We start from the raw sequence: 15,181 nt of genomic DNA on the forward strand, positions 1-15,181 counted from the left end.
CTTAGAACTTCCACTTGTGGAAGGTTTCAAGTATGCAAGAAAGAAGTGGAGTCAATTCTGACTGCCTTTATCCAGCTTTCATTATTTGGTGAAGCCCCTGTTTTGTCTGGAACTCCCACTTGACAGAACCTCCCATCTGGGGGGATGGAAACAAATTCTCCAACTCATTGTTTCACTCATAAAGGCTTCAGATGGTTGTTTTTTTTTTCTCTAAATGATAAGGACTCACCTGGTTACCGAATTCAACAGTGAGAACATATCTTAACTAAATACTGAACAAGTACACTTTTTCAACCACTGACCTTGGTGGACAGCATTTACATTTCTCCGGCTTGCTCATACATTTTTAAACTGTCTGAAATGGGAACCATCTCTAGACACTGCAGTCAGTTGATACAGATCAGCTCCTTTCAATTTGTCAGTTCTCTATCAATTTCTTTGTCGGCCCAGCCCCTTATCTGACCTACATTGTCCAGGGATTGCTGAATATAGACCCATGCTCCCCTCCAGGACTATCTTAGTCTCCTGTGACCCTCTGCTTGATCATGAGATGCAGGTTCAATTTGATAGAAAAAGATTACTTTGTCCCTGGCATTGTTGACCAGTGTAGAACGTACACTCATTGGTTCACAGCAGGACTGACACCTATGGAGCCCTGCCCTTCCAATGAGTACACTTATGCACTGAGCCCTTGAAGAAGCATTTGCAGTGTCAGCGTACTTATATTTTGGTGGTTGCCATTACTTTGAACTTCATAAACACAAAGTAACAAATTAATAAAGTAACAAAGTAACTGCAGTTCTTCTCGCACTCAAAGGAACCAGGGATGCAGAAGAAAAGTAAAGTGCAGGAAGCATAGAATGAATCTGCAGAGAAGAAAGTGCTGGAACACAAGCTCTTGGGAGACAGCCCTAGCCAAGAGGACAGCCCCACTCAGCCCCACTCAGCCCCACTCAGCCCCACTCAACACCATTGCCTCCTTCCTGATATCTAGATAGATGGCCGCAACTGTCTCCACTGGGTAACGCCTTCCCAGGAGTCCATGAGGCTGTGACTAAATTAGCAAAGACACAAGCACCCACTCACTTCCCTGTAAAGTACCTGACCCATGTGGCGAATGATGAGCTGCAGAGCCCTCAAAGACCAGGATTTTAGTAATCAACTTTCCCCGTACTCATACATTCCTGGAAGCACAAAGTTAAGTCCAAACAGAAAAGAAAAATCTATAAACGAGAATATGTCTCTCCCCTCCCCTCCCTCATGACCCGTGGTCTTACTGAGATCCCGAGATGCTGGCTATGGGATTTGACTGGAGGAAATCCGGGGAGAGGGAGAGCAGGGATTGGAGCCTCCTGTTCTGACCACTAGGTCTGCGTTGGCACATATCTTTCCTACTGTGCTGGCCGCTGGCCATACTCCAGTACTCCTCAGAACTTGAAAAATGCTGAGATCCAGCTCAAGATTATTCCCATTAAGAAGGAGCTTCTATTTTTACAGCATCATCCTAAGCGCGTTCGCTGTTCCTTCCTTCCTTGTTCCTTATGGCATACTTGGAGAGAAGCACAGTGCAGGCCTTGGCAGGCATGACCGGAGGCTAAACATGGCTGGGCGCTGTTTGGTGTGGTGAGTCACCACTGGCCCCTCACGCCTATGCTTTTTTATATGGCTGTTTTGGACTGATATACTTGAATTTCCCAGTGCAAGTGGCATCAACCCCATCTCTGAAAAACCACCCCATCACAGATGTGTTCGCTTCTACTGGGGTCCTGGATTCATAGCCAGAAGTTCTAAGCTGCCTACTGTCTTCTTAAGCAGGTCATGTGCTTTCCCTAGATAAGAGATGAATTACTCTTTGTTTTTATAAGAAAGTTGGGAAGATGAAAGTGATGTTTCATCTAAACTCTTTAGGAGACTGGGCCTCACATGAATCCTAGCATGTTACACACTCCTGAGACTGGCATGGTCAGCATACCAGGCACTACACATCCCTAACCGCTTATTGAAGGAAAAACAGAGTCGTCCCATTACCCTTCCCTAGGTCCCCAGATGCTAAGAGCCCCAGAGTGAGCAAGAGAGAGGCTGATGATGTGGTGGGGTGGCATGCGGTGGGGGTTGGGGGGACCGAGCCCTGAACTAATTGACATAGACAGTACCATTAGGCATTACTCTAAACTAATAGCCAAGGTGGTCCTCAGTGAGGACAGTGCCTGGTCATGCTCAAGACAGAAGAATCTGTGGACTGGGCCTTCTTAGCAGTGTTCAACCCCAATGGCCCCCGATACAAAGACTGATATCTGCTCTGTCTGCTTCACCCAGCTAACCATAGGAAGCTTTCTCCCGCTGCTTGCCCTCTTCGTACACAGCAATCAGGCCTCCCTTTCCCCAGTGTGGACTTACCCTCTGAGAACTGAGCCTGTACTGATTCCTTGGAAGCAGCCATTCAGACCAAGAAGGGTCTTACATTCCCAGATCATTATTTGCCTGGATCTCAACGTTGATCCCGCTGCCTGTGAATCCAGGGGCAGGGACTTCACCTACTGGCTCCATTTTTCTCTCCTGTCAGGTAGGAATAATAATACCAGCCTTAGAGGTGGACCATAACGAGGACCTGGCATACAACAGGTGTGCAAAAGAGAACACATTCACCGCTATCTGTGCTCACGGCTGTGCTTGAATTAGCCGGCAACTAACTTCTTGAGTTAACCAGAAATAAACTCACTAACAATTGGGTGAGCATTGTTCTAAGACAGAAGACATTTGCCGTGGTGATAGAAAGTCACTGACATTTGAACCTCGTAAAGTCTTGTTCCAAGTCTTTAAAAATATAAAGTTTGGGAGAAATCACAAGCTCTCCAATGATATCTCATTACCACACAAATATAGCATTAAGAGAGGAAGTGTCACTCTAATGGAGACAACTTGCGATGGCCAATCAGGAGTTCCAGAAAAAGCAGAAGAAACAATTTCCATGCTGCACTGAAACTAGGGAAGGCCTTCATGAAACACCGATGCCGCCTCTCTTCTTGTGAATTGGATGCCTGGGTGGATGACTGAAGAGTAACACCCGAGGTTGTAGTTCATTATATTTATTTTGGAAAAATATTTTTAAAATGAATTTCTTCATTAACAAAACAGTAAAAAAAACTCAAATAACATTTGCACAATATTCCATAAATACATTTATATACAAAAAAATATAGTCACATAGACCCGAAGTGCCTTTGTACATATTTACCAAAAATTTAAATTATAAAAAAAATGAACATCACAAAATACTCAAGCTTTACAGATATCATGAAAAATATTTTTACAAATCCAAAAAAATAACACACGTTTTTTTTTCCCCTTCTAGAAAAAAAAAAAAAAACAAACCACATTTCAGTATCAAAAAGGACAATAAAGGCAGTTGTGTTTCTAGTTCAAGGAAAGACTGGCTCATAGTAATCCAAGATAGACATGTCCGGCAGTGCGTGCTTCCTGTGTGAATCAAGTCACTCGTCCATTTAAATATATACTCTTCAAAGCAACTGTCCATAGTGCAACGGGAACATCCAGCAGGCAGTACAGCGGCAGCCAACGCCTGGGCTGGCAGTGTCCGGCGCCTCTGCTAACTCCGAGAGAACCAGCTCCGCCTGAGTCTGTTTCTCAGCAGCAGTCCCTGGGGTTTCCTCTCCCTTTCCTCTCTCAGCAGCATTCCTCGGGGCTATATCCTTGGAATTTTATTTAAGAGAAATGGGAACTTTGCCACATCACTTCCACCTTAAACCTAAGGGCCCAGGAGACAGGACAGGAAGTTAACGTCAGGCAGAAAGGAACCTTCTCCACATCACTCCCGTCCGTGACAAGGGGGCCACACACTGACCTCAGTCGCTATAACACACTCATCCTTTTCTGCAGATAGAACATACACCGACTGGTACTTGGTGTCCTTTGAAGTAGAGTAGACAGACTCGGGCCTTTTTCTGTCGGGAACCTCCCCACTGAAAGGAAAATTAGAGAGAACCAATAAACACACGGGGAAGTGGTTGAATAAGCTTATACCCAGAACATGGAGTGGCCTTCCTGCCCTCCTTGCCCAGCTCACAGTACATACCCCCTGAGCGTTGAGGTGCTCTTCTCTTCTCCTACAGAGCCCTGTGACTGGCACTTGGTGTCACGTTTGCTGTGTGCATCCCTGACCGTGGCTTCATCTCCCTTGAGGTCTCGAATGAGGTTATAGTCCACAGTGGGGTATCGGGCCTTAAAGCTGCTCTTGTCAGCACCATGGTCCCCATGAAAGTCCGCCTTCTTGTTGGTGTTCTTGATCTGTGTAGCCCCAATGATGCTAACAGAAACATCCTTCTCACGCTGGCAATTGGCTAGGTTGTTCATGGTCTCTGTCTCTCCCCCGCAAGGATCAGGCGGAGGCTGGTGTTTCTGTAGCTTCAGCCGGACGCAGACCACCACAGCAGCACAGCCCAGCAGCAGCAGGAGGACAAGCACCACCCCGGCACACACAGCCACCCAGGGGAAGGACCCGCCCTGGGCCGCCACTATGAGGTCTGGTGGTGGCTCAGGGAGCAGGAACTGGCAGTTGGCGCCGCCATAGCCCTGGGCGCACTCACACATGTAGCGTTGGCCCCTCTGGTGGCAGGTGGCCCCGTTATGACAGGGTGCATGCTCACACCTGCTGACAGGGGCGCTGCAGTTCCTGCCTGTGTAGCCAGGTGGGCAGGTACAGGAGAAATCGTTCACACTGTCCCGGCAGGTGCCCCCGTTTGCACAGGGAGAAGAGGCACAGTCATCCACATTGTCCTCGCAGTACCTCCCGGAGAAGCCAGTCTGACATCGGCACAGGTAGGAGTTGCCGAGGTCCACACACTTGGCACCTGGAACACAGGGCAAACACAGTCATATTTAGGCACACAGAAGTTTGCTCACCAAACATGAGCAGATATGCCACATGTAAGTCCATAATTCACACACACCACAGATACACTGATAGTTTAGTTTTTGTACTACATAGCGTAGGATCTCAAATCCAAGGCTGTGAGGAGAACTCCAGGTAGAGACGTACACAATAGAAGCAGTAAGAGCTTTTTTTTTTTCCACATATTAGGCAAACACTCTACATCATCAATTCCTCTGGTTCCCACATTTCCCGCCTCCAACAGGGTCTTGCTATATTTTCCAGGGTGGCCTTGAACTTGACTGCCCTGTCCCAGTCTCTGGAGTTTATAGATTACAGGCCTGTGACACCACACCCAGGCTCTAGATCAGTGTTTTGACAGCAGCACTGTGTAAAGCATTTTGCCTGATCGCTGCATTCACCCCACAACCACCAGACAGGGGATAATAAATACACCATTAGATCCAGGTTACAGGTGGAGAAATTAAGAATTAAAGAGAATATCATGCTTACTGACTGTTCGTGGAAAAGTCAGGACTGAAAATGATCAGAAAAGAGGGAAGACAGGAACAAATACAGAAGGCAAGAGAGGGAGAGAGGAAGGAGGGAGAGAGAAAGGAAGAGAGAGGAAGGAAGGAAAAAAAGGAAGAAAAGACAGAAAGGCATCTATAGGCTCAACCTCCTCCCTAAATCTATTTTAGGTGTCTCTCTCTCACTAGCAAGAGGCTTGTGGTATCCAAAGCCTCCTCATACCTGGTACCCAAACTGCTATCTGGAGTAAACTTCCTTCCCAAAACACCATAGCTATGCTTTCTCTACCTGAGCAGAGCCTGCAGAACCGTGAATAGCAGTGATGACGTGCACCTAAACACTACTGGCCCCAAGCAAGCTGTGGGCTGCTGATCAGGTCGTTCCTTGCATTGTGACTATGATCTTAACACTCCTGATGGTCTTCCTTCCTCCTGAGTCCTCATGGAATTGACTTGGGAATCTACACGCCCAAGGTAACCCACAAAGCAATGCATTCCCTAACAAGAATGCACATGCTTTTGAAGAAGCCAGTCCTCCAGACATCCCCCATTGCCCCTCACCGTTAGAACAAGGGGAAGAGCTACAGAGATCAATCTTCTTCTCACAGTTGAAGCCAGAGAAGCCCGCAGGGCAATGGCAGGTGTAGCCTCCATCGGGGTTATCCGAACATCGTCCCCCATTGAAGCAAGGACCATCTGCACACGTCATGGCGCTCAGCTCACAGACCTTGCCATAGAAGCCAGGAGGGCAGGTGCAAGAGTAGCTGTCCTCAAGATCCTGCACAAGGGGACCGACCACACAAGGCTTCCTTAAGCTGTTCCAAGAACCCACACGTTTTATTAAAACTAAGGATCCTGTCTTCAGCAAGCACAGCGCAGTGCACCCCACTCACCGTGCAGCTCCCTCCATTCCTGCAGGGGCTGGGAGCACACTCATCTACCTCCAGCTCACAGTTGGCCCCTGTATACCCGGGTCGGCAAGAGCATGTGTAGCTCCCCTGGCCCGTGTTGGTGCAGGTGGCTCCGTTCCTGCATGGCTTATGGTGAGTGCAGTAGTTCAGATCTGCCGGGTGGAGACAGGAAAAGAGACAGGAAGCCCAAGGTCAAATACAGGAAGAATCTATTTTTCCAGTGGGCATTTGGGCTGCTTTGAGGAGATCTGGCAATCATAGAGGAGGGGCTTACCCTGGTTGCAGAAGAGGCCCCCCCAGCCTTCCTGGCAGTTACACTGCCAGGGCTGCTGGCAGGTACCATGGAGACAGCCTGGGTATCGGATGCATTCATCGCAGTAGCGGCCCTGCCAGCCAACTCTGCACCTTGGAAAAAGCAAAACATGATCATACCACCTCCTAGATTCATAATGGTATCCTAGCACACCCAAAACCACCCATCATCACCAAGAAGCTAGCTGTCCTCGGCCTAGGCAGGACATTGAGCCATTTAAAAGCTTAAACCCCCTAAGCCATCCCCTCTCAGCATCTTTGATGAAGGGCACAGGGGCCATCCTGGTTGTCTTTAACATGCAAAAGGACAATGGATGTGAAATCTCATCTTTCTATACAGACTTTTTAACGGAGGCCTGTATATTTCTATTAAGTATGAGCTTAAGTTCATGGAAACCTACGCTTGTATATTTTCAGACCTTTAGTAGAATAACAGCTCCCACTCAACTAACTCCCCATCCTATATATGAATAATACACACACGCACACACACACACACACACACACACACACACACACACACACACACACACACATCAAGAAGAACCAGGCATGGTGGCTTTAGGGAGCCTGGGGAGAAGGATTATGAGTTCAAGGCCTGCCCAGGTTACATAGAAAGGCCCCTGGGCAACGTAGAAAGTCTCGTAGAAAAAAAAAAAAAGACAAAGACAACTTTGCAAACTTACTTGCATTCCCCCGGTTTGTCACAATATCCATGTTGGTCATCACAGCCTGGCAGACAAATGGCTACAAACAAATAAAAACATAGGTTGGAGCCCCAGCCCAGGGATTTCCCAGTATCACCAGGTGCGACTGAGACAAAATTAGCAGTACCCACTCTGTAGGTCCTGGCTGAGTGGATCTTAGGTCACAGAGCCTAGCTCACCCTGGCTGGTGGCTTTGGACTTCATTCAGGCCAGGGATGAGCATTCTTCTTAACATAGTGCTTCCAGGACAAAAGGGCTCTCAGAAGCCCCTACTCCTACCCCTGTCCCTTTTTCTTCTAAAAGAGGGTCAGAAGTCTTCTCCCTCCTCCTCCCCCACTTCCCAATTCTATGCACAAAGCCCCACCTCTTAATATCCCAGAAAGTGTGTGTGCAGATAAGAGTGGACAGCTGGTGTGCAGTATGCAGGGCAGGACAGCTGCTCCATTGTCTCTTCCCTCCCGCAGCTGCCCCAGCACAACAATGCTGCCCCCACCCCACCCCCCCCCAGCCCTAGCATGTGTGTATGCACTCACACAAGCGTGTGTGCGCACGTACCCTTCTACCAATGGGAGCAGGCAGTGTCCCCACCGCCTTTCCTCAGAGAGATCTAATCTATGGCACGTGTAAGTAGGGGCGGGGAGAGACCCCAGTGTTGGAATAAGAGAAGTTTAGATTTCTGGCTACCCTAGAACTATTGGCCCTGAGAGAGGAAAGCTACTGTGGGAGGCCAGAGGCGCCTGAAGGGGTGGGGGGATGGCCACAGGCTGAGGCTTTGAGCTGGCTCACTTCCCCAGTTATGAAACCCATTAATGATCAGCAACCCCAGTTCTTAAGAAAACAGCCAGCTCTTGGCCAAGGCGGAGCATCAAAGAACATGGAAAACTAGGCAACAATGATGTCCAGGCTCTCACTGAAGTGTGGACCCCCTTCATCCCCAAGCAAAACCTAAAGCTAGATAGCTAATGCATATCCTCCCCCACACACTGACAGAAGTTCCGGGCCTCACACAGTCCAATGTTCAAACTGCTGTGGGGCAGAAGAACAAGAGTTCACCAGGCCCTGATGTTGGGAGGAAATGCCAATCCTACAGGTTGGCCTCAGATTACTGGAGAGAGGCCCCCTGAAGTGCCTATGAGCAGGAACCAGAGCAGAAGTCCTCCCTGTGGCCCTAGTACCCTGGTTTGCAAGAGGGTTATAGGACGTCAGTTACTGCTTTTCTTACAGACAGCGTGCTGTAAGCATTTACACAAGACAAGGTGACCCTCAGCTGTGTAGCCCTGCAGTCTACCTCAGCACACCTGCTAGTTTTGCACAGCCCCAAGGATTGAAGGCCTCCCCACAGGACAGGGCACACAGAGTACAGCACAGGGAATCTTTGGAAATAGATTTCTGTAGGCAGGTCAGGCACCCTAACTCTGTGGAGGAAAGGGAGGGCTTCCCAATGAGACATTGTTGCAACAAGGAGAACTGTTGGAAAATGAGCCCTCCACATCCCCTTTCTGCCCCTCCCTTCCTCTCTTCCCTTTCTAATACAAAGGCCCTAGGGAGAACACAGCCTTACTTCCTGACCCCTGGCCTTGTCTCTGAACTCCTCCCTGTGAAGAAAAGCAGCTTCCTACAGTGGACACAACGTCTCCCTTGTTAAAATGCCTGAATCCAGCCTAACTGCCATCGAGCCTTGCAAAAACACTTCTCTTTAGGCCTCAGTTTCCCCACTGGTCTATCTCTACCATCTCCTGTTGCTAAGTCCCATGTCTTTCCCCATAAATGGACCCAGAGGACTCACGGTCAGTGCAGTACTGGCCTTTCCAGCCAGGGTCGCACATCTTCTCCCCTCTCTCCCCGCAGGTGAAGTGGCCAAAGGCATCATCCCGCGGTCGGCAGAACACGGAGCAGCCTTCTCCATAGTAGTGTTCATCACACACAAACCGGTAAGAGTAGCGGAGGTCTGTGCGGCCGCTACTGTGAAGGTCCTGAGACCACTCTTCTCCCACAGTGAGGTGCCTCTGTGTGGTCAGGCGGCTGATGAGTCTTTCTGGGTTTTCTGGGAGAGAAGAAGCTCAGGTTGGTTCTGATAACACCCAAAAGCTAGGAACTGAGGACACTGCATGGATGCTGTCAAGCCAAGAACCCTTCTCTGAACTCCAGATGCAGAGCGAAGATAGCAGAGGACTGGGGTGAGTGGGTCAAGTAAACTGTGCATCGATGAAGAGAATGTATAGTTGAGGGAGGGGTTTGGAGCCTTACCTGTTGCGAGGTCGTCAGGAGAATCTGTGTGGAGGGCTTCAATGATCAGAGAGAAGGTACCCTAGGAAAAAGGGAGAGGATGCTTGATAAACCAGAAGTATGGAGGGGGGGAGGGAGGAGGAGGAGTTGGAGGACTAGGAGGGGGAGGAGGAGGAGTTGGAGGAGAGGCATTAAAGGGAACCAAGTACAGAGGCTCTCAGATCTCTGGATTGTGCCAATGAAGGTCAACTCATATCAGTTTCCTTAATAGGAAAATTTTAAAGAGTGTTTTTCCCATGAGTGTGGGTTTTTTAAAAAATGTTAATACAGGATATTGTGGTGTTTTTTTTTTTTTTTTAAGAGAGAGTACTGAAACCAACAAGGTGGGGTGCTAGAAGAGGGCAGCTGTCATTAGTTTTCTGGGGATAGAACCTCGAGGGTAGCGAGCAGTCGCAGCACTGGGAGCGACCCAACCCAGGCCTAGGAGCTAGGGAACAAGAACTCTCCCAACTTTGGGGGGGGTGGGGGAAGCATTCGACCCTTGAGGTTTGTGAGAAATGCCCCGGGCTTGCAAAAGCTTCTGGTGTCCCACATCCCCTCCTCAACTGCCGGCCAGTTCCCAGAAAGAAGTCAAGACCCCAGGCGTGGCTTTGTGGGATTTCCCAACCCTTATCAGTGGCCCGTGCCTCCCTCCCACTGCCAGCCACCAGCCCGCCACCCCTACCCGGCCAGGCCCAGCGGAGTGCGCGCAGGTGCCCACTCACTGGCCAGGTGAATCCGAAGGGGAATCGGATGGGGTTGCTGAAGGCGGGGTCGATGCCTGCGCCATCAGGCAGGCTGAAGGAGTCGACACCCAGCACTGGCGTGACCGCACTGCCGTAGGTGCAGGGTGGCTCCGGGGACACGCTGGCCTGGTAATGCTTGAGGCATACGCGAAAGAAGGTCCTGCAGGCGCACGGCGGGCCAGAGCCCCCGCGGCAGCAGTTGCGGTTCCCCAGCAGCCCCTTCTTGTTGACGAACTCCTGCAGCTTCAGCTCAAATACGCCAGAGCTCCAGACCTGCGCGGGGAAGGGGCGTGAGGACGCGCCGGCGGCGGAGGGACCCGGGGCGCGCGGGCCCTTGCTAGGACGCAGAGGCCGAGCGCACCTCAGCGCCCATCCGGAGCCGCCCGCTGCCGGGCAGCTCTCGGGGTCATCGCTGCGGGAGTCACTTGGGGATGGACAGCTGATCCGCTTGTCCGACTCCCCTCCCTCCACCGCGCAGCAGCCCCGCCCGGCCCCCTACCTGGCACAGCAGGGCTGAGACCACGGCAAGGGCTAGCGCGCTCCGACGGCCCATGGTACCGCTGGACGCCCTTGCTCTCCTAGAGTATCCTCTTTTCTTTCTTCTTCAAAGACCCAGGGATGCCCGGAAAGTCTATGTGACCCGAGGAGCACTGGTGGAAAGGCGCCTCTCGGCTCCAGGTGTGATATCGGGCCAGGTCGCTTCAGGAGGGTGCGGTGCTACAGATATGTCCCTGACAAGAGCTCTGCGAGGCACTGAGAAAGGACAACTTTCGGTTTCCTCTTCTTCTGGCTTCCAGTCCACGGGTAAGTGAGGGTCGCCTGCTTTCTGGTTTTGTCTTAAGCTTCTTCGCGGAGGGAAAGAGGAGAAAGGAGAGAAGACACAGAGGGAAGAGAGCCCAGATGTTCAGCTTAATTCCCAAGAGAGCTTGCAGTGGCTTCCTTCGCAGGCCTATTAGAGAGCGGCTGTCTGGAAATCCCACCGGTGAGGCGATAATCCGGGGCCCCGAGGGGCACGGTGGGAACGGGCTGGAGGTGGTGGCAAGGACTGCGGCGCGCGCCCTGGTTTCCCGGCCGGGCGTCACTCGGCGGCGGCTGCCGCTCCCAGAGTGTTCTAGACCGGTATCTCTTCCACTATCGCAAAGCCTCGCGTCTTCCTCAAGAATTCAGCCAATGCCATGCGAGAACACACACACCCAGGACCGGAGGCCGAAGCGTGGGAGGCTCCGTGCCGCACCGGTGCTCTCCCGTGACCTGCCTTGGTCAGACAGGGTAACCGCGGGTGCACGCCGGAGGATCTGGCCGGGGCTGGCGCCTGCCACCCTTAAATCCCGCCGGCCGCTCGCATAACTAATGAGATGCAAATGAGCAGCCCCCCAATCTGGCGAGAGCTGTCACAAAGGAGCCACTTTTCCAAACCCTCCTCTCAATGGATCGCCAAATGGTCAGTGAGCTGTAAAATGTGCAACCCTCCTCCCCGCCCCCACCTCCCCGCCCCCTAGTCCTCTCTGCCTCCGCCCTCGCCCCTTCGCCTCCCTCCCCCAGCGCAAAACCCGCTCATTTACATTCCTGCAAAACGTTCGGGGAGACGAACCGCTCTGCTCCCGGAGCTGGAGCTGAGGCCGCGTCGCCCACCGCCCCACCGCCACAGGCCCGAAGACCCTAGGCACGCTGGGCGGCCTGCGCCTCCCACTCGCGGTCACCGTTAGACTCGCTCGCAGGACGCGGCCTCCGGACTCTGGCGTCTCCAACACTGGCAGCCAAGGCTCTCCTCGTTTGTTCAGTCCTGGGGACTGAGGAACCGGGGAGAGGTTAGAGGCCCGCGTCCCCGCTGCTGCCCCTCCTCCCTGGCAGGCTCTTTCTAAGGAGGAGTCTCCCGGAGGCGGCGGGGGGCGGGGTGCCCGGTAGGAAAGGGACCCCTGAAGAGGTGGGCAAAGGGTGGCGAGAACGCCGCGGCAGTTTTGGGAAGTTTGGGGAGGTTAGGCACGCTTTATACCTCTGGTCGAGGGTGGCAACTGAGCCTTGAAGAGTGCCAATGGGCTCGCGACCCCGGCCGGGCACCCCCAGAGACCGCAGTGTCCCAGAGCCCTAGTGTCTCCGTGTTGTCCACGATCACTGGAAATGGGGAATTCGGCTCCGGGCAGTGTATTCCCTAAGCCAGCAGAGCCAAAAGCTAAGCGAACCCTTCCACAGTGTACACACCCTCTCCCCGGAGATTTTCAACCACCACAACCTTCACTGGGGTCCGGTCCCACTCTCCTGGGTACTCCCCTCAGGCCTCCCTCGGCTTGGTAAAAAGTGAGTTTGGTGTGTGTCGTTCGCGTGGCTGTCATTAAGGCAGTCTGTTATTGTGCGAAGCTGAATCAGTGGCTCTTTGTGCGCTCAGCTGTATGGTAATGCAGACAGCACCTGCTCTCCGCACAATGCGGAGAGAAAGAGCTCCCCCTCCGCGCACGCCGCGGCCTCTGCGACAATGTCCGGCACATGTTTGAAAGACTCCCCCCACCTCACCCCCCAACACATAACCTTTACACAACCGTCACCTTATTAGGTTTTTACACATCCATCAGACATTAGAACTTTTGTTTTCATTTTTTAAAGGGAAATGAGTTTATTGGGAGGGCCCAGGACGCACGTATCACAATGAATTACCTAAACTGCTCCGCTGGTTACAAGCTCCAGAGAAAAGTCAATGGAGGTATAGACTCTGACTTAGCACCTAGCTTTGGGTTGAGCATACAATTAGCTGTGTATTCCCATCTTTGGAGGGGCCTCCTTACTCCACCCCCCAACACCTAGGCAGCTTCTTTAGAATCCCGAGGTGTGATTACTGGAGCTAATGTTGCTTTGATTGTAGCACAGCCCCCAGGGTGTACCTGACAGGTGTCCTCACTGTAGGTGTTGCTGTCCTGTTGGTGAGAATGAGCCCTATCCTAGAAGGTATCTTAGTCATTTAGGCCAGTATCTGGATCAGGATGTATAGAATGCACAGAAAGAGAGGAAAATCTTCCCACGCCCAGAGAAACACTAGTAACAAGAATCTAAGCAGTTACTTGGCAGAATCATCTGTGTTGGGCCATCTGGCAACTGAAATCACAGCTCCTTTTTCGGATGACCCAGCCTGGCTCCTGCTATCCTCTCTCCCAAACACTTTCAAAGTTTCAGAATCAACAGGAATCCGCACTTCAAGTTGTCGTCACTCATAAACAATCAAAGAGTTAACCAAAAACCATGTGTATGATACTCAAGGCTGAGGTGAGAAAAGTGGGCTGGATCCCACTTTAAAAAAAAACAAACCTGTTTATTATATAGAACAAACGGAGGCTTCAAAAGATACTGCCACCCCTATGGCACACCCCCATGGCAGTGGTGAAAACAGAGTCCCTGTCCTTTGTAAACTGTGTAGGGATTTGCTACATCACCACAAGGCTGGCCTAGCTTGAATCCTAACTTAATCTTGCCACCTAGTGTTGGGATTCCTTTTTTCACTACAGTGCTAATGCTAATGTTTCCTCAGAAAGTTACTTTCTGAGAACTGTGTTTCTCAGAGTTCAGAAGCTGCTCCCCGTTGAGGTTGGGAGTGGGACTCAGGTGAGAGAGGGGTTCCTACAGCAGAGGCCATTCAAAGAAGAAACAAGGTCAGATGCGGACTCCTCTGCGTCTTCGAGATTACAAGAAGAAATGAAATATCAGGAACCTTTTAATTAGAAAATGGTAGTGGAAACCAGGCTCGTTTGAATGCCTGTTTAGAAAACGGGAAATGAAAAGTCCCACGCGCAAGGGCTTAGACCTTGAGGGGGGTGGACTTGTCCCAAATCTTTAACAAACCCCCCTTAGTATTAAGTATTTGTTAAATTGACATGGCACAGATTTCTCGATTACAGTGGCAAAGCAGTTCTGAAAGGCATCGTAAAATCCATCAGAATCCTGCCCAAAGCATTCATTCTTTTCCAACTTAATTTATGCCACACCATTCTGTATTGGGGAAATCAAGCAGAAAGCTCTTTTTTTTCCCCTCCCTCCTACTCCTTCTGCTCTTCTTCTTCCTCCTCCTCATCCTCCTGTTTCCCCATTCTCAATCGTCCACCCCTAAGTTGGTTCCTATTCCCCTCTCTTTCAAACACAGAGCTAACGGGGAGACTGTTTAACTTCAGTGATTCTATAGGAGCCTGTTGTAGTTTAACTCCTGCGTACCAGGAGCTGAGAGGAACAAAGGACAGACTCGAGGTCCGGCTATTCATCCTTTCTTTGCACTTTAATTTTCATTGATTGGGAAGACAAGGGGAGCCCTTAGGGATTCGAGCTGGAGGGGGATGACACGCCTTTAGACGCCATCAGCCCCCTAGCCAGCCATCTGCTCTGAACCAAATGGCGTTTTTTCACTCCCTAACTGCATGTCTCTATACTCCCACAGCTAAGCACTCATAACCCCCCAAATGCAGGAGGGAGCTTAAGCCAGAGTATGTTAAATAGATTTGCCTGAATGTTGGCCTAGCCAACAGATTTCCCCTCCCCGCACACCATAAATCCTCACCTTCACCATTAGAAGAAAGGAGGAAACTTTCTTTTAAATGCTTTTTGATGTTTCCGCAAATTTACTGTACAAAGTGAGGCTCATTAGAACTGAGAAGACACCGAATACATCAGATACAGGACTTGAAGGAAGTATTTGTTGTCTGGTGGTAGTGTTGATTTTTTTTCCTCCACCCCCCCCCCCCGCCAGCATACGCTCCCCCGCCCGCCCCCGGAGTCTGAATAATTGCAGTGGGTGGATAGGGCAGACTCAGGTTGCATAATGATCAGAATTAAAGCCACAATAATTGCA

General features: G+C 50.9%; 1 protein-coding gene and 1 long non-coding RNA gene across 2 annotated transcripts; one reads left to right on the forward strand and one right to left on the reverse strand.

Annotated features, from left to right (window-relative positions):
• Positions 1 to 3,070: 3,070 nt before the first annotated feature.
• Dll1 (delta like canonical Notch ligand 1) lies at positions 3,071 to 11,196 on the reverse strand. Its single transcript, NM_032063.3, is given in 11 exon segments — positions 3,071 to 3,766; positions 3,863 to 3,980; positions 4,094 to 4,868; positions 5,980 to 6,196; positions 6,312 to 6,481; positions 6,604 to 6,734; positions 7,328 to 7,388; positions 9,135 to 9,392; positions 9,596 to 9,656; positions 10,339 to 10,632; positions 10,859 to 11,196. Coding segments are annotated over 11 exon segments (2,145 nt in total). The 5' UTR covers positions 10,913 to 11,196; the 3' UTR covers positions 3,071 to 3,760.
• A 5-nt stretch (positions 11,197 to 11,201) lies between these two features.
• On the forward strand, positions 11,202 to 15,181 carry LOC148007178 (uncharacterized). The gene is made up of 2 exons (XR_015646254.1): positions 11,202 to 11,341; positions 11,502 to 15,181. It is a non-coding gene; the product is annotated as an uncharacterized LOC148007178 (long non-coding RNA).

Source organism: Rattus norvegicus, chromosome 1 (genome assembly GCF_021556685.1).
Source record: "Rattus norvegicus strain SHRSP/BbbUtx chromosome 1, alternate assembly SHRSP_T2T, whole genome shotgun sequence".
NCBI classification, from domain to species: Eukaryota; Metazoa; Chordata; class Mammalia; order Rodentia; family Muridae; genus Rattus; species Rattus norvegicus.